This window comes from Argiope bruennichi, chromosome X2, assembly GCF_947563725.1.
Source record: "Argiope bruennichi chromosome X2, qqArgBrue1.1, whole genome shotgun sequence".
In the NCBI taxonomy this organism is placed as follows: Eukaryota; Metazoa; Arthropoda; class Arachnida; order Araneae; family Araneidae; genus Argiope; species Argiope bruennichi.
In genome coordinates this window covers 121,331,537-121,358,806 of record NC_079163.1, presented here as the reverse complement: position 1 = coordinate 121,358,806, position 27,270 = coordinate 121,331,537, and the positions used below count along the sequence as shown (strand labels likewise).

The 27,270-nt window shown below is 29.2% G+C and overlaps 1 protein-coding gene across 1 annotated transcript in view; it reads right to left on the bottom strand.

Moving 5' to 3' along the window:
- Positions 1-23,248, bottom strand: part of LOC129961088 (bifunctional peptidase and (3S)-lysyl hydroxylase Jmjd7-like) — a 76,266-nt gene extending 53,018 nt beyond the window's left edge. The window contains exons 1-2 of the mRNA XM_056074910.1: positions 23,074-23,248; positions 12,965-13,118 (exon numbers count right to left, since the gene is read on the bottom strand). Of these exons, the coding sequence (XP_055930885.1) occupies positions 12,965-13,118; positions 23,074-23,122 (203 nt within the window). The 5' untranslated portion in view covers positions 23,123-23,248. The remainder of the gene's footprint in view (positions 1-12,964; positions 13,119-23,073) is intronic.
- Positions 23,249-27,270: the final 4,022 nt, after the last annotated feature.

Below are 27,270 nucleotides of genomic sequence, written 5' to 3'. Positions count from 1 at the left end.
TCATCCGTATTGGATGCTGCTGGATGTCGAGCCAGTGATCCCAGAGCTTGGCGATCATTTGGCGACAAAATGGACAATACTCGAAACTTCGAGAATTTTGTCGATCCGTCCATTAGGAACCGAGATACGCCTGATTGGTCTAGAAGCTTCTAGCCCCGCCTTCCGAGAACTATAAAAGGCCGGCACTCTCAAGCTGTGGTGAATTGTGTGAGTAGTCGGAGTCGCCGACAAGTAACGAGCCTTCCACAGAATAGCGAAGCAACGGCGAATTACCAGCGTTGTCTGGAGCGAGTATTGAACTGCTGTGTGCCGAATCCTATTGTCTACTGTGGAGGCAGCGTCGTATATTGTGTGCAGCCAGTTGTGAGAAGTAATGAGCCGACAGCTACAGCGACAAGTTCAGCCGTTGGAGAGACCGTAGAGTGAAGCTCCGAGGAACCCCTCTCCTGCTGGATTCTGTCTGGCCGCTTCGTGTGCTGTGGATGATTACTACTTGTGGGCTACTGTCATCTGTAGTGTGCTACTGTGTGCTGTCCTGTGTTTGTCTCTGCTGTAAATATTTGTTTACTCGTGTCTTCGTGTAAACAAACGTCGTCGTTGTGTTCAACTGAAGCTTGCTGATTGTGTGTTCTCTTCACCATACACCCACTATCAAAAAGAACCCGACGGCAGAGGTGGAAAAATCCGTAACAATATATAGCCCATTGTCATAATACGGTACAGTCAGTTCAAACAGAATTATAAGTCGCATCTAATGTTAAAGAAAATATATATTTCTTAATGTCTTGGTTAAATACCAATAAAAATACCAAATTACCAAAAAACTCTTCATGTAAAATTTGTTCTTTAAAATAAAAGATTACTGAACTTTTAGAGCCAGTTTCAGTTATCATATAAAATTAGAAAATATCCAATAGACAGAAAGTAGTAAATGTTTTATGAAAAAATTTAAAGGATAAAAATTTTTATCCCTTCTTTAAATCAGTTACAATAAGTATCTAAAATTAGGCTACTTTTGAAAAGTTTCATTAATTTTTTTTTATAGAATTTAATAAAATTGCTATTTTTAGCATAAAATTTCAGGAAAAGGAGAGGCAGAGTAGATTAAAATAGTTTTTTTTTAAATAGAAAAGCAAAATAAATAAATAAAATATAAAAAAATAAAATAAAAAAGGTCCTTTTTAAAAAGTGAATTCTAAACCTTAATGTTAAAAGTAAAGTAAGAAATTATCTTTGAATGAAACAAATAAAAAGAACCTCTATTTCATCAGGTTTCAAAAATAACTCTTTAACCAGTTTGCATATACCATGTCCCCAAAATTTGTCTCAACTAGTTTAACCAAATGGCATACAAACATAAATTATTTTCTCCTTTCCTTTTTTGGTTTGATTTGGTATTTTTAACTCTTCTAAAGATATTATTTATCTTCAATTTTCAATAGATGGCAAAACATGTTTCTTAAAATAAAGAATATCCATATTTTCTTATTATATTAAATATGGCGTTTATTTGTACATAGCAAAACATATGATATTTTTACCAACATTTCTGGCACAAAAAAACTTCCCAATTAAGTGGCTAAGTATATATATATATATGCTAAGGGCAAAAGGTGGTCCAATATTGTATTGAGGGAGTGTTCATAATAATAGAAAGTATATTCAGATATTCAGTGCATATACTTCCTATTGAAAAAAATAAAAAATAAACGAGTTCAAGAATTACACTTTATGTACTTCATATCTTTTCATACTTCTTAAGTCCCTCATTCTAGATAACAGAAAAGTGAACATTTTGTCTAAATTAAAAAAAAAAAAAAAAAAATGCTAAATATGACTAACAGGATCAAGATATTATAAATATTCAGACTTTTTGGAAGTGTATTTCTTGACTCAAATAACATAATTATTCATATCATTGAAAGTACTTTTCCAATTGGAAGCGCATGCCTATAATGATAAATAATTTAAATATTTGGCCACAATCAGATTGAAGACTCTGTATATTGCAATCAAAATAGATATAGCAATATTCTTACAACTAATAAAAATTTCTCAGTCCTTTTTCAAATAATGAAAACATATTATCCTACTTCAAAACACAAAAAAATGAATAAACTCTCTAATTGAAATATTTTATTAATCAAGCCAAGTTGAGATAAGACTTAATTAAAAACATAACATTTAGCTCATTTGTATATTTTAATAACTAAGACACCAAAGTAGCACATGACTTTTTTAAAAAAAGGGTTTTTTTTTTTCACAATCATAATTATACATATAAAATACAAGCAGAGGAATAAGTCTCAAGAATCCTTCCATACAAATTAAACTCTAAGCATTTGTAGCAAGCAACTAAACAGCAAATATGGTTATAAATATTACCAAATAATCATAAATATCATCAAATAATCATTTTTTTTAATACCAGAATTCAAAAGAATTATTTGTCTATACATGTCTGATATAATTAAATAAAAATTTTCATATCTGAATACCATCAATCAGCATTAAATATCTAAGCCCCTCCGAAAAAAAAAAACAGCATTCGTAAGAGAAAATTATAGTATAAATTCATAATCATCGTTAAATGTGTTAATCCTTCTTATACAGAATATGGTTAAAACGTTACTTACCATGAAATTAAGAAAGAATTTTATATTATATATATATATGTAATGATATTTTAAACTCTTAATTTCAATTTAATTAATTTCCAATCTTTTATCTTAATTTAGCCCATAGTAAATTCATTCTCTTATTTCGTGATCCAATTCCACTTTCTCTACTTAATTAATTTAAGAGAAACTTTATAAAATTGCTGAATCGGCTAAACGCCAACACTTTCAAAGCTCAGCGTGAACTGTCCAGGAAGCCCATTCTTTCTAAAAGATCCCTGTGTTTCCTTTATACAGGTGATTGACATGCGTCAGGAATCCCTATCAGAATCTTAATAATATATTAGCACTGTAAAAAAATATTTTCCCTATCCATATCTCATGTTATATAAGACGAGGGATAATTTATTTCTCTCTTCTTCCCCACTTCCGCTTTTTGTGCCGCGCTGCAATGTCCACGTCTTTGCTTGTAAATAACTAAGTTTTCCCGATGGATTAAAAAGAACTTTAAAAATTATAAAGTCTATTCACTGCTGGTCGCACCTGCATTCTGCTTAACATAAAATAATGATTATATATATATATATATATATATTGTGAAGCAGAAGGCAGTTTCGAAAACAGAGGAGAGGATTTTGAATTTTTAAGTTCGCATTTACTGCATCGAGGGAGGCATGGTTTATGTGCAAGTGGCGTGGACAAGGCACAACCGCTACAAGCACTACTACTACACATCCGCAGCGCGTTACAAGAGCAGAAGAGGGGAAAGAGAGAAAAATTAATTATCCCTAGTCTTATATACCATATTTTGATAGGGAAAATATTTTTCACAGTGCTTATATACTATTAAAATTCTGATAGGGATTTCTAAAGCATGTCAATCACAAACAAGGGAAGAACAGGAATCTTCAAGAAGAATTTGTTTAGTCAGCTTCACTCAAAATGTGGGAACGTGTCGGTTTTTAGCCGATTCAGCAATTTTACAAAGCTTCTGTTGAATTAATTAAGATAGAAAAAGTGGAATGGGATCAGGAAATAAGAGAATATTTTAGAATGAAGTTAATATGGTCCAAATTGAGCTCAACATTAAGAAATTAATTGTTTAAATTAGATTCTAAAATATCATTGCATACATAGATACAGGGTGTTGCCGAATTCACCCGCCAAATTCAAAGAGGCGACAGTGGATATCAAGAGTATAAAAAAAAATCACTAAACAACATAATATCCCAAATGATATTCAGTAGGTAAAAATCGCAAAAATATAGGAAATTGTTGGAAGCTGTAAAAAATTAACAAAGAAATAACAAATAATGTTTCAACTATGAATTCTTTTTAAGTGTAAGTACATTCTTAAAAGATATTTTTTTAAAATGTAGGTAACATGTCGATTTGATGATATAGGGGGTCGTGAATTTCTGAAAACGAAAAGGTAGATTATTACCCTTATCTGCAAAAATATTAAAACTTCAAGAAAATAACAGCTTGAAAATGTGAGAAATGTAGTTTAAAAACTGAAGAGTTTTTCAGATATTTAAGAAAAAAGTAAAATGGGCACGAGAAAACATAGCTGCAACAAGGTACAGATGTTTGCAAAAGGTGTAGAAAAATTCGAAAGATAAATTCAGAGGGGTGATAGAAGGCATTAAAGAGATGAAAAATTACCATAAAACATAGGTAAATTACCATAAACAGGTGACGTTTATGCGATTGAAAATCGCAAAAATAGACGCCGAGAAAACAATGAGCCTAGCAAGAGAATGGCCCTATGAATGCGAGGATTAGGAATAAGGTAAATAAAAGCAGCGAGCAAGTATTCATTAATCAGCCTTGCAGAATTGATGGTCGTTAAACTTCATTCGCAAACAACGTCCTAAATTTCACGAATGACGAATATGCATTTAACTTACGGCCGAGCAGATGCACGACCTTGGCAGATGGCAATGGACGCCTAACACAAAGTATGTACTAAGAGTAATTAATATCCAATGAGGCGTTGTCCGTACCATACCACGTTTGCAAACATCGATCGACGGCTGCGGGAAACAGGATCCTTCAAAATAACGATGATAAATGCAGGACAAGAATATAGTGTGCGCACACCTGACACAGAAAACAGTTTCGCAGCGCTTTGCCGATATCCCATCAAAAAGATCAGTTGCAGCTGAACTGGTTCTTTTTTACAGGAAACGATGAAGTTATGAGTACTGAAAACATGCACCCCTTCCACTAGCAGAAAGTCGAACTCCTATGCGATGATGATTACCAAGTCAGGTGGAGCTCGCACACTGGATGCTTGATGCCACACAGCAAGATGCACACTTTTCTGCGATTTTTATTCTCAGACGAAGCCTGCTTTACGAGAGGAGGAGTCTTCAACACGCACAATGCGCATGGGCACTTTTGAAAATCGTTGTTTTTTTAAATTTGTATGCTTATAGAAAATGTTATATTTCACTAAATACAAACTCTTACATATCATTTTAAAGATAATTTAATGCTGATTTCAATAGAAAAATTCAAATATTTACAATACAAAAATAGTTATTCTTATTTTAATCTGAATAACAAGCACTGTGATGAAGTGGATTGTAATGGGGGGGGATTCATGTGATGTAAAAGTCACATGTCATGAACTTATGCGCATGGCATTTAAGTTTTCATCCGCAACGATTTTGTTGATGAGTCTGCCATTAACATTCTCCACCAAGTATGAAGCGGATTTTTTGTTCACATTTGAAGTTATAATTTTGGGTCATTTTCTTTCCTCTTTTTATATGTTAAAAGATGAAATACTGGTGAGCTGTTGGATGCTCTAATGCGAAACACAAGAGTGATTGTCTTGATAAAATGTGTGTGTGTGTTGTTTTTTTTTTTTTTTTTTTTTTTTAGTTTCCTTTCAACAATCCTGACTTGGGTTATTTACTTTGAATTAGAAGGTTTTACGCCTTCTTCTAAGTCGGTGATATGCTCCGATCATTTTGAAGAATTACTTCAGTGTATGTCCGTTTACTAAATATAAGAAATTGAAATTCAAAGCTGTCCCAGTAATTTTTTAGAAAACCCTACGAAATAAAAAAGAAATCGGAAAGCGATTTGCCATAAAAAAAAAAAAAAAAAAAAAAATGGGGACAATCAAACAAAATCTTGAGTGCATTTCTAATTTATTGACATTTGATGAAATTTCTGATAATTTTGAATATGCTTGAAAGGTTTTTAAATGTTTACATGAATATTGTATTACATTTTACCTGCAAAATCTTATCTAAATTTAATTGATGTAAGTAAACAAACTCCTGTTGCAAAAAAAAAAAAAAAAAAAAAAAAAAAAAATTATCATTCCTAATTTAAAATTAACAACTGATATAATGCTACACTTGGGTGGAAATGAATAAATTTCTTAAAAATTTATTTAATAAGTGAATCCTTTACTAACTATTGAAAATCCGATTTTCTTATTGACTGTTATCAACATTTATAATTGATGCTAATTTGATAAATTGAATGCTATATATAAGAAATATATGTAAGTTTTGAAAATACATGTCATTTAGTTAAGTATATAAATGCAAGAGAATTGATTACTAAGCAAAATTATTTGAATTCTAATTTCAGTGGAATGTACTCTGCTTCTTCCCAGACTATTACTTTTTCTGAAATAAGCGACAAGATCAGCAATTTGCAAAATGAGCTGCAAAAACTTCAGGATTCTGTGAGAATGAAAGAGATTATTTCCAGAGAATATTGTTGATGACATTAAAGTCATTAGCTGATGATATAAAGCCATCAGCCATAATACTGTGGTAGCATATCTGACAAGGAACTTTTTATTAAAAGACATCTCATGTACGTATTAGAACCGAATGATGTTGTGATGGCAGATAAAGGTTTCCAAATTGAAAAAGAACTACAAATAATAGGATATAAATTGAAATATCCTACATTTTTAAAGGACTATTCAGTTTAATATTACTGAAAGAATTGATAACTCCAAGATATCCAGTGTAGGAGTTACAGTAAAAAGTGCTATTTCAAGAATTAAAATGTACAAATATTTTGCAGCGGCTCTCCCTTACACATGTTTATATAATGTCAATTCAGTATTTTTTTTATTACTTGCATATTGTGTAGCTTTCAAAGACCATTAATTAACATCAAATAATTTTTGTATTTGACTTTTAGTTTTTTTTGGTATTATAATAAATATGCATTATAAGGTTTTAGTTTTTTATTATGAATTGTAAAGTTTTCTTTGTCTTTTAATAATTCATATTATTTAGTTATTGCTAGGTAATCATGTCTAATAACAAAAGAGCAATATGGATTGCTCCAGAAAGCATTATTACTAGTTATCCAAATACATTTGCTGCTTTGTTGGTGATTCAAGGTGAATTTAATGTTAAAAATGAAATATCATTAGTTTCTTGTATTTAAACTGAAATTGATTATTATCAATAATATCATGCTATACCATTGTGCTCTTCAGTGATTTTTGCTTTAAAAAATAAAGGTCTTTTCATTGAAAATCAATTTCCATATCAGCATTTATTATATATTTTTTATTTCCAATTTCACTGCTACATGAATGTTTCACTCGTTTTTTTTTTTTTTTTTTTTTAACATATCGATTTTGAATCATAAAACTCTGTAAAAGCATAAAAGTGTTTTTTCAAACTCCTCTTTATATCCTATTTAACTTGTATATCATGACCTAATTCTTGTTTATTAAATTTACTCTATTGTATGTTTTTTTTTTTTGCAATATTTATTTAATGCAGTTTTTATCAATGTAACTTTAGCATTTTAAAATACATTTCAGAAATGTTCTACTTTAAAAGTATATTGCTCAACATTATATTTTTACTGGCAATTTGAAAAAAAAAAAAAAAAAACTGTTGTTTAGTATCTAGGATGTTTCTGTTGAATAAAACTGATTTCATCATTTATTTTGACATTCTTGTCATGCTATGTTTATATTCATTGTATCTAGAAAAACAAATGTTGATAAAAAGTTTGAGTTTTTTTAATAGGCGAGTACATTGAAACATCTATTTTATCATATTTTTTCAAATAATTATCATATGTATTTTATCTTTTTTTTTTTGTAAGTGTAAATAAAAATTATGAAGGTATCATTTTGTTTGTTAAATTAAAATGAAATAAAAATAAATGAAATAAAATTCATAAGTTGAATAGATTAAAAAATGTATCTATACCTTTTATATTTCATAATTTGAAATTATAAACATAATTAATTCAATATATACAAATTTGAGTTTCATGTTCTTTCCTCTGAGCAAACTAAAGACATCCAAGTCTCAATTTTAATAAAAATCATTGCATGAGTAAAAAAGTAATAATTTTACTAGAAAACCTTCAAAATCTTAACTTATCTAAGATTAATAATTACTTTAAAAAATATATATTCATAAAATTCCGCATTAAATAACATTTAAATAATATGAAAAAATGTAATTTTTCAAAAACACTGCCATAGCCACTTGTCAAAATGTATCTGTTGGACAAAGGAAAAAAAAAAGGATAAACCAAAGTAATTAAAAAGCGATATTAATTAATTATGCAAAAATAATTATTATATTGAAAATACTAATTAAAATTTTAATATAAGAAATAAAATTACATTACTATGAAAATGTGGAGAAAATAATTCAAAATATAAATTTCTTTTTAAAAAAATCAAAAGTTTTTAATAATTATTCGGCTAGAGAAACGTTTCACTTCAATGCTTTCAGCAACGTTATCGGCAGACATCCCGACATGCGCAGAACGGTTGAAAATTGAACAGAAGCGGTTTGTTTGGTACCTGTCACATGATCGTGAATTGACCCCATTTCTAACTTTCCTGACAAATCACTGTTCTTGTTCTGGGAACCAATCAAATGTTAATAACTGCAAGTTATTATCAGAAGTTTTGTTAAACTTTTTAATATGCAATTGGAATTTCTGTAAATATTTCTAATATTTAATCAAGAAGCAATAATATCAAATAAAAGAATAGATTAGACACCTAGAAAGAGAACTAAGATGACTGTGTTACAAGAATGTGGTTTTTCATATGCTGATATTGCAAGACAGATGGGTGATTCAGTGACTACATCTGGAGTCATAAAATTTTGTATACAATATCAGGAGACAAATTCAATAAAAACACAAAGAAGGAAATGGGTGAAAAAGCTGCACCACATCTGTTAATGACAGAATAAAAAAACTGTCTCCAAGATAGAAGAATGTCATAAGCGACCATTAAAAGTCAAATGAATGATGCTGGCATTTCTGTCAGTTCAAGAACAATCAGGAGAAGATTATTACATGTTGGACTAAGAGGTAGAATTCTACGAAAAAAAATCCTTATTTCAATTTACAATAGAGTATAAAAAGATTACAGTGGGCAAAGGAATGCATTGATTGGACAGATTATCAGTATTCACAAGTTATACAGAGTGATGAAAAAAGATATTGTTACTCGGTAGTGAAGATGTAGAATAAGCGAAGAGCTACACCCTGACTGCATTCAGGCAACTATGAAGAACTCAGTTAGTGCTATGATTTGGTCATGCATGTCAGCAGACAGTATTGGTGTCCTTCATGTTATCGAGGAGACGTTAAATGCAAGAAAATACATTGACACTGTTCTAGAACCAAAATTTACACCTTCCATCAGTGATCTCTTTCCCAACAACACATCATTTATTTTTCAGCAGGATTAAAATATTGAAAGCGTGGTTTAGTACAAAAAGCATTGAATTGTTATCATGGCCAGGAAACAGTCCTGGCCTCAAAATTATTGAGAACTTATGACACCATTTGAAAACCCTTGTACATTTGAAGTGTTCATCAAATTAAAGAGAATTTATTGAGGCTATAATTGTTTCCTGGCATCAAGCAATAATGAAAGAAGAGCTTAAAACTCTCATCAACTCAATGAAACATCAGTGTGAAGTTGTAATAAAAAAATAAAGGTTACCCTACTAAGTACTGATAACTCACTGCAGTCATCAGCATCTAATGTATCTGGATAATTATTGCCACTTAACTTCTTTTGTATTGTAAATATTTGAACTTTGCTTTTTGTATGGAAATAAGCATTAAATTCTCTTTAAAATGATATATAAGAGTTTGCATTTTGTGAAACGTAACATTTTCTATAAGCGTACAAAGTTAGAAAACAAACATATTCAAAAGTGTCCACAATTTTGGTCACCACTGTATATGCAATAAAAAAATTTTATTAGGCTTTCGATTGACTACAAACAACTACTCTCCTTCTATGTTCTTTTTTAATAAATTATGACAGATGCATTATGAACCTGAGACCAGAAATCATTATATTCCTATGTTATATATAATGTGTATATATTAACTTCTAATAATTCTGCATTCTAAAAATAATCTACTAATCACTCGAACTCTGGTTTCACTATAGCTTTAACTTCCGAGTGTGTGAGTTGTAGTTTTCTTGTGGAATTAAAATGCTGTGTCTCTTAAAAAACTTTTAAATTTTAATCTGCTTAAATTTTTAAAACAGATATTTATAGAAATTTTCAAACACAGTAATATCTTTTAGAACAAATTTTATAAATTTGGTTTACCCAGCATTTTAACGATTACTTTTAACAAAACTAACAGGACTTTTCAATAACAATATCAAATACTTGTTTATAGAGATATTCAAAACAGCAATTATTAAAATCATATCAAATAGAATTTGATTTCCCCACATTATAAGATGTATTCTTTATAATCCGGCAAAACACCATAATAGCTCTAAAGTTTAAAATACATCTTGTGCTAGATTTCAAAATATATAAATGCTATGTAATTGTAGCTATGAAAATCAAATAACATGTGATTAAGTAACTATCAATTTTTCAACATAAAATATTTCACAATTCAAAATTTTTCCAAAAGAAAATATTTCCACTTTTTAAATGTCAAAATATTTAAATCAATAGATTTCAGAAAATATTTCACTTTATACTTGCAGACAGATTGTATACACATTTCTCTTTCATATCATTCATTTTTATGAATTATTAGGAGAACTGCAGAAGTGGGATCAGGCTATAAACAGAATGACAAGCAGGGTCACTGGAATCAAATTTTGATTTTTTTTTTCATGACACAGTAATAATCAATAACTTTTTATTCTATTAATCTGAAACTTTATACACATGCTTAAAATAAGTTCTTCTTTGACTTATACATCAATTTTTAGCCAAATTATTGACAAAAAAATTTAATTAGATCTTATATTAAAGTTTCAATTTTTTTAAATAATTATAGTATAAAAATATTTTTTTACTGAAAGTTTTATAAAAAGCCTGTGTAACTTACAAATTGAACACTTTTCTGCAAGAACTACAAATTATAAATTTTGACCAATTTTTAAGTTCAAAATCCTGTGTGAAAATATCAGTTTTTAAGATTTTGAACAACATACATTTTATATCCTTCTAATTTTCTAACTTTCTAATTTTTTTGAAATTATATGAAAATATGGTAAATAATCTAATTATATATGAGTATCATATAGTTAAATTTTCAAATTTCAGAATTATTTCAATTGTAAGTTTGACAGTTGGGAAAAGATGTTTTTTCACTTTCATGGATAATTGTTAAAAGTCCCAAGACACCTTAAAGTAAATTCACGGTCATGGGTTAAGCAGCTTGACAGTGACTTATCATATTGTTAAAAAAGATCAATTCTATTTTGAAGTTTGGTTTCAGATCATGTCCACAGATAGAACGACAATTGTCCATAAAGTGGAAAAAACTTCTGGAAATGTAATTAAGATATTTTCAGTGAGATTATTTTAGATAGGTAGTGAGGGATTTCATTCATACCTTAATTTTATATTTTAGGAAAAGGAAGAGGTCCCACTGTGTAAAGAAAATCGTATGCTTCTTTCTGGAGTTCTTATGTCTATTAATCCATTCTTTTTCCTTCATACTCCTGTTTTGGGGCCTGAAGGTGAACTTTTATGCAAAGAAAACCAATGACATTTGGTAATGGGGGGGGGATGTCTCTTTCTTGGAATGTACTTTTCTTTGCTTTGTAAACTTAACATCTTTTAATACAGTTTGGGCCACAACAACTTGAAATCAATATCTTTTCTTCCAATTTTTCAATAGCTAACTTTGATACGTTCCGATTGATCAAATCCACATATTAATTGTGTATAATCCCTAAGTTTTTTTGATTAAAATCTTTGTATGAAAGTGATATTCCTACTTAGAACTAAATGCAAAAAGCTAATACATGCTGAACAAGATCCTTTTAAACTTCAAATCCTACTTTTTTTCTTTGCATTTTGAGCAAAACTTCAACTGTATTGATGTTTACAAGAACATATTACAACAAAAATGCAAAAGAATGAGACTTAAACACTTTTCATATTTAGTACAATCAAAATATGATAAACAAATGGAAGTGAAACAAAACACAAAACATACGTATATCTATTGACATACAAAAATATATTAAAAAATAAGTATATTAATAAAACGTTAAAAACATATTAAATCCAAAAAGAAGAAATTTACAATATAAATAAATTAAAAATACTTTTGCTTTTGGAGAATATTTCTAAGGAGTAATAAAGTGTAATCTGACAGAATATTTTTGTTCATGAATATCATAAATGATATACTTTTTTAACTTTATCATACTCTCCTTTAGAATTTAATAAAGTTACAGTTTTATAATAAAACTAAATAGCCTTTATGTTCCATGCAGTATGAGATATATCTATATGTATCACCAACTATTGTTTTTAAATATGCTCATTCATTTAAATCTTAATAGTGAATAATTTTTGAAGACCCAAAAAAACAAAGTTTTCCTGAATTAAAAAAAGTGAATGAATGAAAAGAAGATGAAAAAAGGAAATTAAATCGATTATGTCGGCTTAAAATAGATTCTTTTTAATAGATCAGTTTTTAATACATTAATAATATATTCAGTATTATTTACAAGTACATAATGACATATTTTTGTTATCCAAGATGTTACTAACTACAAGTAGCCTTACATAAGTTTCAAATAGATGACACAAAAGTTACTAAGTAAAACAATAATAAATTTTGCTTACAAAGAAATTTTTAACCGTAATTCTTAACGAATAACAATAAATCATGATAACAGAGCTTTCAGAACTGTTTTGTTTACAATCTATCTTCAATGTTCATATAATATCTTATATAAGAAATCATAATTATATACGACTAGCTTTAATATAATTTGTTACAATGATAATTGAAATAATAGGATTATACTAGATATTTTGTTAAAGTCTAGGAAGCAATGATTAAAAAAAAAAAAGTACCTTAAATACTTTGATTCATTCCATAATCCTACAGCTGGAAAAGGTGGTTCCTTATAGTGTATAACAAAAGGCAAATTTAAGTACACATATTCATTAAGAAAGTCAACAGGCGATGGAGGTTCTAGGAGGCATGGAATATATTCTGGCAGATCCTCTAAGAAAATAATTACAATCATTTCAAACATTCATTATACAAAACACATATTGGAAATAAGACAAAAATAAAAAAGCATAAAACATTTATCAAATAAAAAATATAAAATGATGAATCTGTGTTGAAATCTATGAGTCAACACTCAGCTGAGATTGTGAACTTATTTGTTGACTGACAATCCCCAAATCAGCAGCAGATGAATATAAACAGGCCCAAAGAGAAAGAATAACAGAAACTTCACCAACTTGAACTGTCAGAAATCTTAGCTACACAAGGGTCATCAGAAAATATCAAAAACTGTGTTCAATTACTGAAGATAACACCCAAGCTAATTCTGTCCAAACTTCCACATGATGCTAAATTAGCTTTGCCCCAGAGTAAAATGAGGGGAATGAGAATAACAAATAACTTCAAAGTTAATTTAAAATATTATAACACTTCATCAAAAATTCCAGAAAATAAATTGAAATTTGAATTTCAGATTTTTTGTTACTTTTCTCTTTTCTAATCTAGTAATCTAGTTTTCCCAAGGCATTTAATCAAGAAGAAAGACATTTTCACACACAAAATATAATGATAATCGCATATTATCTATAAATTCATGTTGGCATTAAACTTTGTCAGTACTATTGGTTACGATCTTATAGATTAAATCATTAAAATTTAGTCTGTTATCTGTATTAATAATAAATATCTAAGTCGTTTATACTTGCTTTTGAATTTTCTAAAAGTCAAATCTTTCCCCTCTTTCAACCAACAAATTTTTTTCCCAGTATATATATATATTGAATATATTTAAAAATATACAATAACAGGAATATAAAACAAATAAATAACAGGAATTAAAAACAACAAACAGGACAACAAATAATACAAATACCAGGAATTTAAAACTGGAATATATTTAAAAACATATAATTTAGATTTCAAAACTCTACATAACTAAAACTTATTTTATATACACAAGCAGAAAACAAATTTCAATACAAGGGGAAAATTGCTTACAAATAGAACTATTTCCATCAGCCTGCTTGATGCATCAAGATTTCAACATAACTATTTGCATTATGAGACAAATATGCAATAAATTATTGCATGTATCATACTTGATATAAACTGTAAGAAGGGGCCATTCTCCTGAATATTGGTTAAAGGTATATGAAATGCCTGCCTCAGAAATAACATATGCAAACAGTCAGAAAGTAAATAATTTTAAATAAGATAAAATTGTTGGAATGTGTTATATAAGAGGAAGAATTTTCATTTTGCCACATCATACTAAAAATTAGCTGAGATGTCGCAACTATGTAAACTGTTGTCAATGATCACCATAGGAGAACAGTAGTATAATAAAGGGGCTTGGTTGATAGAGTAACTAGTAAGAAAGGAGATTAATAAAAACCAGTAGATGGCTGGGCGATCAAATACAAATAATTATAGGTTCAGGAATCTTACTGCAGACTGCTATAAAGATTTTTGAACTATGACATCTATTCCAGATGATCTAGAAAATGTGAAAAGTATCTTCAGTTATACTATGAAAGAGCTGGCTAGTGATCTGAATATAATATAGCTATGTTGATGGACAAGATCTGTTTATCTCAGCAATAGTTTTTCATTGGTAAAAAGGCCCCACAAAAAGTTTTTGCCGAATACTTTCTAATATAGAAAAAGCAAATCAACTCCAAGTATTATGATTTCTGGTTTCATTATGAATGACAGCAGCATCTTCATTTTTAAATCCATGATACAAAATGTACATTGATATATTAGATTACTACTGCAAGATATTAAAGCACATTTTATGAACAGAGAATCAGGCAACTTCCACCACAAAAGTGTTTAAACCTATTAAACACTTTTATGGATTACAACTGCAATCATGTTCCAACATTATCATGGATGCCACCACTATCAGATTTATCACCAATTGAGGATGAGTGAGGCATAATTGGGATGTATTTTCATTTTCCTCATTTATTTCACAATGATTATAGCTGAGTTTTACTGAAAAAGAACAACTAAGGATTGGTGTCCTATAGAATGATTTCTAATATTTGTTCAATCATATGAACAATTTCATGACCTGCATAAAATAATGTAACATCTGCAAGGCTGTCAAAGAAAAAATTCAGTAATATTTTATAAATTACAGCTCTTGTAATTTCTCACCAAATCTCTTAGAATTTTATTTACTTTATACTTCACTGCAATAAATATATTGAGTTTTCAAAGACCCAGTGCAATTCCTCCCTGGTGTTGGATTTTTTCTCCCCTCCTCTGCAAGTGCAAGTTCATTGTGCAGATATGGTATATTCAAAATGCCATACAGAATGGATGATAAATCTTCAGTAATGTTCATTAAATTTCAAAATTAATGAAAGAATATAACAATGATAGTTTGTTATGAATTGTTTTGAAATATCCGAGAATCATTTTAAATTATATGAAATTCTTCACATAAACTATACTAAGCGTTTTACTTGGCATAAGTTTACACATTAATAGAACTTTTATGTCTTTTTACTTAAAACAACTTTAATAAGAAATTGATGATTCATAAACATTTAGCAATAATAGTTTTGTTGCTTAGTTATTGGACAGAATCTAAAATGAGTTCATATTATTCATATATAACAAGTTGTGTAGAGAAAACTGCTGCAGAAATTAAGTACTTTTTAAGCAGCTTAGCCAAAAAAAAACAAGAAAAAAAGCACTGTTTCACATGTATCCATATGTGAATTTGCATTTTTATAAGCAAAGGATGTTTTCTATTTTGTAATAATGTACAGTTTTTATTTTTAAAAAAAGATTTTAATTTTAAATGTGTACTCTTTAAATTTTAATATTTATTTCTGTATTTGTACAACATCTGCTATTGTAAAACAAATTATGTCTTTTTGGTTTTGACAAAAACATAAAAATTGTTAAAAAGAAAGCAAAAAAAAAATTATCAATACCAAAAAATTAAATTAATTTTCATAAGATTAACAATAACAATCTCTGATCTCTTTCAATATTTCTTAAAATTAACAAATCATTTAGATAGATACATCATTTCTGAAAATGATGATTTTTTATTTGATTTTTATATATGCAATTGCAAATAAGATTCAACATGGCTGGGATGAAAAGTAAATTTCCTCCTGTATTAATTTATTATATTTAGTGATTTTATATACAGTCTTATAAAACTAAGAACTAAAACATTCCAGAATGGCCATCATCATAAAATGGCAAAACTGCAATGAAATTGAGGATAGAACAAAGCTACATATATTCTAAATGCATTTTTATGTCATTTTTTTTAAATAGAAAAGAATATCGATTTCTATCCTCAACATAACAAGAGTGTGTAGACACCACAAGTTGTAGAGGACATTCTGAAAAGAGTGGAAGATCATCCGGATATTAGCATGCAAGAGGTTTCCTGTGTCATAAATATGTCCTACTCAATTGTTTGGCAAATATTACAGGAAAAAAAATTACACTCCTACCATGTACAGAAAGTGCAAGCCCTGATACCTGCAGATTATGCACCATATGTCAAGTTTGCATGTTGGTTTTTGCAACAGCTAGCAGCTCTGTTGTTGTTGTTTCTTATGGCACTTACCATGGTTGTTACGAAGACAGCGATTTTTAGTCGGTGGGGGAGTGTCATTTTTTTAGTAATGCCAACTAGGGCCAAGAGTACAACTTTGCTACTCATGCATCACTCATTCGCTTGCACAACCCCTTTATACAGGAGGGCACATTCACACATCTACAGATAGAATAACGGAAGAACAACCATGCCCAAACCGGGACTTGAACCCAGGATGCCCAGATCACGGGGAAGACGCCCTACACCTATGCCAGGACGCCGGCTATAGCAGTTCTACCTAGTTTTAGTGCACATGTGTTATTCATAGATGAATGCACCCTTAATTGGAAGACATAATACACACAACCTTCATATACGGACATCAACAAATCCATACAACACATGTCCTCATGAGTATTAAAAACGTTTTAGTGTAAATGTTTAGTCAGGAATTACAGGTGACCATTTGATCGGCCCATACTTTCCGACATTTTCACCCTTTATTAGGGAACAACTTTTTAAATTTTTTATGAAATCAGCTTTCAATAAACTTTTAAAAAGTTGGCAACAATATTTCTCTTCTTTTGATAACCACAAATGCAAATTTTTTTTGCAGATTAGAGAAAAAATATAGATTTGTATAAGGAACACAATTTTTTTATATATTTGATAAATGTTGTATTAGCCACATTTAGTGATCAGTTTGTACTTAAAAATTTAGACTTTTTACAATTAAAATATAATACTTTTTTTTTTCATTTGGTAATTTGATATAACGGAAAAACATGAATTTAATTGAATCAACCAGCTACAAATTGAAAAGTGTATACATTATGAAATAAAGGCACAAGTAAAAACCCTATTTTGTTGTCAATCCAAAGAAAACAATTTTTCAATCTTAGTTTTAGCATTGGTAAAAGTATGCAACTGAATTTTTTGATGAATGAGTTTGGATTTAAACATAGCATTAAAAACATTATTACAGAAAATGTATTAAAAAATACAATAAAAATTTTAAAAAGTAAAAATAAATAATAATAATAGGAATAGAATAAGTAATAATAAAAGTAATAAAAATAAGCAGTAATAAAGTAAAAATTTACAAAAATGAAATTTATATCATGAAAAGGCATTTGGGGGGGGGGAGGACTTAAATAATGCAAAAATCATTTTTTAAGATATTTTTCATCAAATTTTATTGCTTACTCATAGCAATTACCCATCTAGTCACAAGTAAGCTTATTTTCGTGCTTGATTAAGTTTTTTATTTACTTATTTCTTGACCAGGGTTTATAATGAGAAAAGGATGCAAAATTAAGGACTTTTTAAGCCCCTTAGTGAAAAAAATTAAACACATTCATATAGCCATGAATACAAAACCCCATGCAATTCCTAAGCATAGGATTTTTTATAATAGTTTTTATAGAAAAATATTTTTTAATTTTAAATATTTATTTTTTAATTTTTGACAAGAAACAACTTTTCATATTTTAATCAAAATATTCTAATATGATCTGGCGATTTCTAAAAATGATTATAACATTGTTTAAAGTTTGAATCGAGCCTTGTCACTTATTGAGATTGGCAGTATTACCTTTAAGTAATAATTCATACTAAGAATATGAATTATGAGCAAATTTAATTGAATCAGTATATGTTACAAACATAAAGAAGATTTAAATAATCGGCAAACTGGACATACATTGGGAGAAAAAATGGGTGAATGTATGGGTTTTGTACAAGACGGGGAAGGGGATTTCTATCATCCCCTAAGACAAATACATATAGGTATCAATTGCACAAAATATTATAATCAATCATTTAATAAATATGTTAATCTATCAATATTAAATAATGCTGATAGATTTTGATCAATATAATTTACTAACTAAATTTTTCAGAGTTTAAAAATATATATAAATAACTTTTATATCCTAATAGTTAGATGTCCTTATGTGTACAATTGCAAAAAAAAAAATTACACGTAAAAAGTAACTGGCTATCTTTTTTCCTTAATTTTAAAATCCCCAACTCAAATTTTAAAATTAAAATGACAAAAATTTGACAGCATTACCTGGTATTGATAGCTTTATTTGATAGAACTAACACATATAGTTTTTATTTTGTCATTATTTTTATCAAAACTAGATTATATAAATATTTATGAGAATAGAAATAATAAATATAAAAAAACAAAGCAGTAGAGAAACACTGTTATTATTACACCTGACTTTACAGCTTTTTAAAATTTCTCATAGCCAATTTCAGATTCTACCTCTAGTAAAAGTTTGTTTCTGTTATGTGTCGTTGAATATTGTTACATTTTGTCAAGAATAAAAACTAAAACTTTCTTTCATTGGTTAGTTGTTACAGTTTTTCAATTTCACTATCCATGCCAGAAATTTCTTTTCCTAAGTACCTTTTTATGTTTATTCCAAAAGTCAAACATATAGTACAATACATTTTATTCGTAGAAATTAAAAGAAAAATATTTTAAATGAAAAACATTTTTCAAAAATGCAGATGTATTTGTAAAAAATGTTGCATGCTTGAATTTATGTTGAGCAGAACTGTTAAAATACTTTTTTTTTTTTTTTTTTTTTTTTTGCAAATCTACAGCTTATGTAAAAAGGCTTATAGATTATGCTTACTCTGCCAAAATAAATGTGAAGTAACAAACAGCAACACAAACCGCAGAAAGGTTTCAGGAATTGCTGAAACCCCTTGAAAGACTGTGGGTCAACAGAAATCACTTTGATCTTATTTTTATATCACAATGCTAATAGTGTAAAAGACATGATTTGAAGATTTCCTTCAGCAAATATATTATTTTGATTTTCATTACAATAAGAAAAAAATTACTCCTATAAATTGTGGTTGTTGTTACTTATTGCACTTTACAAGCCCACTGACTGATCTGTCAGCGATTTAAGTCGAGCGAGCGTCTTTCGTTTTTTCAGTAGCACCAACTAGGGCCAAGAGTACGACTTGGCTACTTCATGTGTCGTATTCGCTTACATAACCCCTTTTTACAAGGCACATTCACACACCTCACAGATAGAACACAGAAGAAAAACAACCATGCTCGAACTGGGACGCCTAGATCACGGGGAAGATGAGCTACTCCTATGCCAGGACGCTGGCACTGTTATAAATAGTGTCCAAAACTAATTAAAAAATTTTTAAATCTAAAAAAAAAGCATTCATTCAAACAAAATGTTATTGTTAAAAAGCTTTTTGTTTAATCTTCAAGAAAGTAAAAATAATATTTGGACGATAATATTTTTTAATTATAGTGGAAACATGTTAAAATTGTTAATTACGGTGTTAATTTTTCAATCAAACTTCTAATTAAAAATTTTTCAAATCAGTGATTCTCTAATACCCAAGAATTAACTACCCACTACATTTCAAGTTCTTAACTTCAGTTATTTAGGCTGAGTATTGCTCTGTCAGTCAGTGTTAATTATAGACAAAGAGATTTCACTGGGAAACTAAAAGCATTGTGTAAAAGTTACAAAAAAAAAAAAAAAAAAACCGATAAAATTTGAAAAAATAAAGGTTTCTTAAAACTTTGTCCTTTAAATTTTAATTATCAGACCAAGCAGAATTTTAAAAAAATAACATATGGCAATATTGGTTCAATAAATGCTAATTTTTAAAAGAATAGTTAATGGTTATATTAAAAATGTAAGCTACAAAAAAAATCCCTATTATTCAAAATTTACGGTTTCAAATTAAAATTTCCTCACACTAGATTTTAAGCAATCGACTAACATAATTACATATCGCTTTAAATATCAATTCAATATCTTATAGCAAAATCTTTCGTATGTCGTTCAAGATATCATCCCAAAACTACATATTAACAAGAAATATGTTTGAACGTGTAACAAGCTGAAGAGGCTCCAGAGTAATTAGAATAAAAGCAGCTAAATATCATATGTATCTTCCATTGGTGTATTTAGAGCAATTTCTCCATGTTTGATTCATCCATTTTTTTGCGTACCAAATGCATCTTATTTTATTCTAATTTTTGTCGATCGAAGCCAATCTGCATATTCTTTAGGAATGCATAAAAGATTTTTTCAAGAACCCATAAAGGCTTAAACAAAAAGTTTACATGCATTAAAATAAATACTTCCAATCTAGAAAATTAAAGATCAAAGAAATTCGAACATACTTTCAAGTTACAACAAGTTTGCCCATTTTTTCGTATTTCACCCCTTTATATTCATCATTTCAATATATATTGGTGCCTACTGTTGAAGAATAGAGGGAGTAGGAAAAAAGTGCAGTAAGCATTATCTTATGCCGAAACTTCTGAAACCTTTCCTCGAATTCTTCCCTTTCTTCGTTTTTTTTCTTCTTGATACGTCCCATAAACAAGAATTTATGACTGAGCTTTCCATTTATTGTATTTAACATATATAGAAATAAAACAAAAAAAAATCTTTACACTTCTTGAAAAAAATTAAGCACTTTTAAATTGCTTTAAAATGATTTTCAAATTTAAACACTTTTCATGACGCTATGCACCTTACTGACTTTTTTTATACATTATATTTCGAGTTTAATAGAGTTTAAGAGAATATGATAAGCCCTCTCCAGAGCATTTCTAATAGCATTTTACAACTCCATCAATTAGCAAAAGAGGAAAAACAAAAAGTGCAGCAGTAAAACCATTTCATGACACAGCTCGAAATATTTATAGTACAATTTGTTTACATTTGACTGTTACTATTTGGAAATAAATAATAGTAATTTCTGTGTCCCACAGATCAGTTTTTATATATAAAATGATATTCCTAATATACTTTTATGTTATCTTTTAAGCAGTTGTTTCTCCAAATTTCTCACTACTCAAAGTTTTATACTGTTTTCAATTAAAATATTACTTAATATTTCATAAAACTTAGTTTCAATATAAATCTACAATCTCAGAAATATCCAGATTTTGTTATAAAAAATAATCCAAATTGGAGCTATATATAAAGTAAATCTATTCTAAATGATATTTTATTACTTCTTACTAAGTTACTTAATATTTCATAAAAGATGAAGACAAAGATTTTTTTATCAACTTTGGAATTCTTTTAAAATCAAAAAGTAGATTAAACTCTAAAGATAAAATATAAAAAAATAAAGATACTTAAATGCAAAGTCTTACCATCATTTAGTAATGGGGTAAATGCAATAAATTTTCTTATTTAAAAATCAAACTTAGTTTCAATATAAATTTTTAATCACAGAAATATTGAGATTTTGTTATAAAAAATATGCCACTTTTGAGCAATATATAAAGTAAATCTACTCTAAATGACATTTTATTACTTCTTACTAAGTTTTTATAATTAATAGCGAATCTTTATTTTAATATATTTTACACTTAAAATAAAGTTTTGCTTTGAAAACTAAATACATAATGGAAATGGTACAAGATCCACAGGTCAAACCATCAGTGTCAATAATATGGAAAAATTTTGATAACAGCTTTTGGATCACAATAGAAAGAAACTATTGATTCGATCTGTCCAATCCAGTTAAATTTCAAGATCTGTCCTCACCTTAATAATCAAGCAAGAGACATTCTTTGTATTATTCAAACATGAACAACAATTAGAAATAATATTTTGGATATCCAGAAAAAATTTCATTAATTCCTATAAAAGTGTATGATCAATTAACCATAATGTCTTTGAATGTACTATGCAATCGACCTTATCATTCATTGCAGCATTGTTATTACTCCAAAGAATTAACAGCAGAATGTAGTTCCAACAATCTTTTCAAGTGTGCAAATAAAAGCAATTAGAAGTATGAACTTGAAATGAAAAGAAAATTATATCATAAGCCTTACAAAAAATTAAGAAAAGTTTTTTTTAAAAAAAAGAAATTCTTGCAAAAATTTCATAACTGCAACTACTGAATTAATGAACATGAAAACTCAGTAGCTAAGTTGTTTTGTTTGGTTAATACTGTTTTATGGTGTAGTGTTATTAATCATGTTTAAAAATATTAAGACTTTTCCTTCATAAAATAAAAGTAAATTTTAAGGATTATGTAACTTATACACTATAAATAACATTTTTCTTATACCTTACTAAAATTTGAAGTTTTTATAATAATTTTTATTTTACATATGAAATCGAAGTATATTTTAGTTTGATGCATATGCTTGTAAATACAGTTAATGAATTGTCAGGTTTGCAAACAAGAAAGTATTATAAAAAATTAAAGCTCTTTTAACAGTTAACAAAAAATTGATTTTGAAATAAAAACAGAACAAATATATTACTGATATACTGAATTAACCGGTACGATATGAAGCTTAAAAGAACAATAACACACAAAAGTAAAATTAATACATACCGCAATACTCTACAAGGAATTCCTCCAGATGTGCATGCACGCGTTCCATTTTTTTTTTTTTTTTCGCTTATTATTAGAAACTTCTTATTAAAAGCATGAAGACATATAACTTAAAATAGATTTAGAAAATTCAGAATACGAAAATACCTCCTTTCGCTTTAGCTCAAGTCTACAATATCTCAGTGTTGCCAATCATAGTTTACGAAATATGTTTATACCACTGCATTTTCCATTTTCATCCTATTGAGGAAGTTTGACGAATTTTTATTCTGTAACCATTGCAAAATTTAAAAAAAATCATCACATATTTTTAAAATACAAAATATTAATGATGAATATTACTCATGTTAAGAGGTGGTTCAAATAATCGACGTGAATATTCCGGCAATTTTTCGATTACAGCTCTTGAATCTTGAATCACGATGGAAAGTAACTATCGATTTGACCCGTAGAGCTGATAGTATCTCAACTCTATGATTCGACCTGCCCAATTCGGCCGAATTTTAAAAAACAAAAATCCATTGATGGGTACTAGGGATGACGAATATTTTACGAGCGGTTATTACGTAACCAATATCAAAAAGTCACAAATACCAGTGATCAATACTTTTCAAAAAGGGAAGTGATTCAAATCCTTGATACGATCTTACTGGTGGTATTTCAATTATAGGTCTTGGATCACGATAGAAAGTAACAATCGATACTATCTGTCCTATGGAAGCTCTCGAACAAGAGTTCAATCATGCATAGAAAAGTCCCTTACCCACTAATGCATTTTCCAAGAATTGACCTCCTACAAACAGTTGTGGCGGGAGGAGGGATCTATTCATCACAAGCAGAGAGTTTCCTATTTCTATCTCCCTATCCCATCGCATGATAACGACTATCGATTGAAGCTATACGCGGTTTGTTTCATTGTACGAAAACAAGTTTTCTTTCGCACTCAAGTCACCACAGAAAAATATTTATTCTGAGAAAAAACTCTATCTAAAAAAGAGGATTAATATCTTTCTTTAACCCATCCAGAGCCGACTGTCTAGCTTAAGAATGTTCTTAAAACGGCCTCAGTCAAAATAAAGGTTGAATACAATTTACAAGATAAGAAATTGGTAGAACGTTCGTAAACCGGCCTGGTATGTTTTTGCTTTCCCCTGACCATTCACAACAGGGGGTAAATTTTATGAGTCAGAATGAGAAGCTGACGGGTTACGAGGCTTTGCGGCTGGATTGGTAGAGTGTAGAGCTTAGTTTTGCAGGTCTTAAGTTCGAGGCTCGAAGCCGACAGATTTTTTAAAATATTTTTCTTTCTTTTTTTTAAAAAAAAATATTTTATCCAGTTTTCTCCATCATTCCTAGAGATAAATTGAATAAATACAAATCATCTACGTCAAAAATAGAATTTGATATCAAAATATTTCTATATTTATTCAAAATTTTACCAGTTAACTTCACGCACATGCGCAGAATTCATTCGTATTCTTAGCATCGTTCTTTTAGACCAGATTGACACCGTATTTAAAATTTTACTGTACAGTCGTGATGAGATTCTTAGACACTTCAGAAGTTGACAGGTTACGAGACTTGGCGGCTGGATTGGTAGAGTGCAGCGCTTAGTTTTGAAAGTCTTCATTTCGAGGCTCGAAGCCGACAAATATTTTTATGTATTTTTCTTTTTTTTTTTAATTTATTTTATCCAGTTTTCTCCGTCATTCCTAGAGATAAATTGAATAAATCCAAATCATCTACGTCGAAAATAGAATTTAATATCAAAATATTTCTATATTTATTCTAAATTTTATGAGTCAAATTCACGCACATGCGCAGAATTCATTCGTATTTTTAGCATTGTACTTTTAGACCAGATTGACACCGTATTTAAAATTTTACTGGACAGTCGTAATGAGATTCTTAGACACTTCAGAAGCTCTCAGGTTACGAGGCTTGGTTTCTGTTACAGAAGAGTGTAGAGCTTGGTTTTGCAGGTCTTCAGTTCGAGGCTCGGTTTCTATGGCGTTAGAGTGTAGCTCTTAGTTTTGCAGGTCTTCAGTTCGAGGCTCGAAGCTGACAGATATTTTTAAATATTTTTCTTTCTTTTTTTTTAAATTTATTTTATCCAGTTTTCTCTATCATTGCTAGAGATAAATTGAATAATTTCAAATCATCTACGTCAAAAATAGAATTTAATATCAAAATATTTCTATATTTATTCGAAATTTTACGAGTCAAGTTCACGCACATGCACAGAATTCATTCGTATTCTTAGCATTGTGCTTATAGACCAGATTGACACCTATTTAAAATTTTACTGGACAGTCGTAATGAGATACTTTGACAATTCAGAAGCTGACAGGTTACGAGGCTTGGTGGCTGGATTGGTAGAGTGTAGCGCTTAGTTTTGCAGGTTTTCAGTTCGAGGCTCGAAGCCGACAAATATTTTTATATATATTTTTTTTTAATTTACTTTAGCCAGTTTTCTCCATTATTACTAGAGATTAATTGAATTATTCCAAATCATCTACGTCAAAAATAGAATTTAATATCAAAATATTTCTTTATTTATTCTAAATTTTATAAGTCAAATTCACGCACATGCGCAGATTCATTCGTATTCTTAGCATTGTGCTTTTAGACCAGATTGACACCGTATTTAAAATTTTACTGGACAGTCGTAATGAGATTCTTAGACACTTCAGAAGCTCTCACCTTACGAGGCTTGGTGGCTGGGGCGGTAGAGTGTAGCGCTTAGTATAGCAGGTCTTCAGTTCGAGGCTCGAAGCCGACAGATATTTTTAAACATTTTTCTTTCTTTTTTTTTTACAAAATTACTTTATCCAGTTTTCTCTATCATTGCTAGAGATAAATTGAATAATTCCAAATCATCTACGTCAAAAATAGAATTTAATATCAAAATATTTCTATATTTATTCGCAATTTTACGAGCGAAGTTCACGCACATGCGCGGAATTCATTCGTATTCTTAGCATTGTGCATTTACACCAGATTGACACCGTATTTAAAATTTTACTGGACAGTCGTAATGAGATTCTTAGACACTTCAGAAGCTCTCAGGTTACGAAGCTTGGTGGTTGGGGCGGTAGAGTGTAGCGCTTAGTTTTGCAGGTCTTCAGTTCGAGGCTCGAAGCCGACAGATATTTTTAAATATTTTTCTTTCTTTTTTTTTTAATTTTTTTTATCCATATTTCTCCATCATTGCTAGAGATAAATTGAATAATTCCATATCATCTACGTCAAAAATAGAATTTAATATCAAAATATTTCTATATTTATTCGAAATTTTACGAGCCAAGCTCACGCACATGCGCAGAATTCATTCGTATTCTTAGCATTGTGCTTTTAGACCAGAGTGACAGCGTATTTAAAATTTTACTGGACAGTCGAAATGAGATTCTTAGACACTTCAGAAGCTCTCAGGTTACGAGGCTTTGTTTCTTTGGCGGTAGAGAGTAGCGCTTAGTTTTGCAGGTCTTCAGTTCGAGGCTCGAAGCTGACAGATATTTTTAAATATTTTTCTTTCTTTTTTTTAAAAAAATTTACTTTATCCAGTTTTCTCTATCATTGCTAGAGATAAATTGAATAATTTCAATTCATCTACGTCGAAAATAGAATTTAATATCAAAATATTTCTATATTTATTCTAAATTTTATGAGTCAAATTCACGCACATGCGCAGAATTCATTCGTATTCATAGCATTGTACTTTTAGACCAGATTGACACCTATTTAAAATTTTACTGGACAGTCGTAATGAGATACTTAGACACTTCAGAAGCTGACAGGTTACGAGGCTTGGTGGCTGGATCGGTAGAGTGTAGCGCTTAGTTTTGCAGGTTTTCAGTTCGAGGCTCGAAGCCGACAAATATTTATATATATATTTTTTTTTAATTTACTTTAGCCAGTTTTCTCCATTATTACTAGAGATTAATTGAATTATTCCAAATCATCTACGTCAAAAATAGAATTTAATATCAAAATATTTCTTTATTTATTCTAAATTTTATGAGTCAAATTCACGCACATGCGCAGAATTCATTCGTATTCTTAGCATTGTGCTTTTAGACCATATTGACACCTATTTAAAATTTTACTGGACAGTCGTAATGAGATTCTTAGACACTTCAGAAGCTCTCACATTGTGAGGCTTGGTGGCTGGGGCGGTAGAGTGTAGCGCTTAGTATA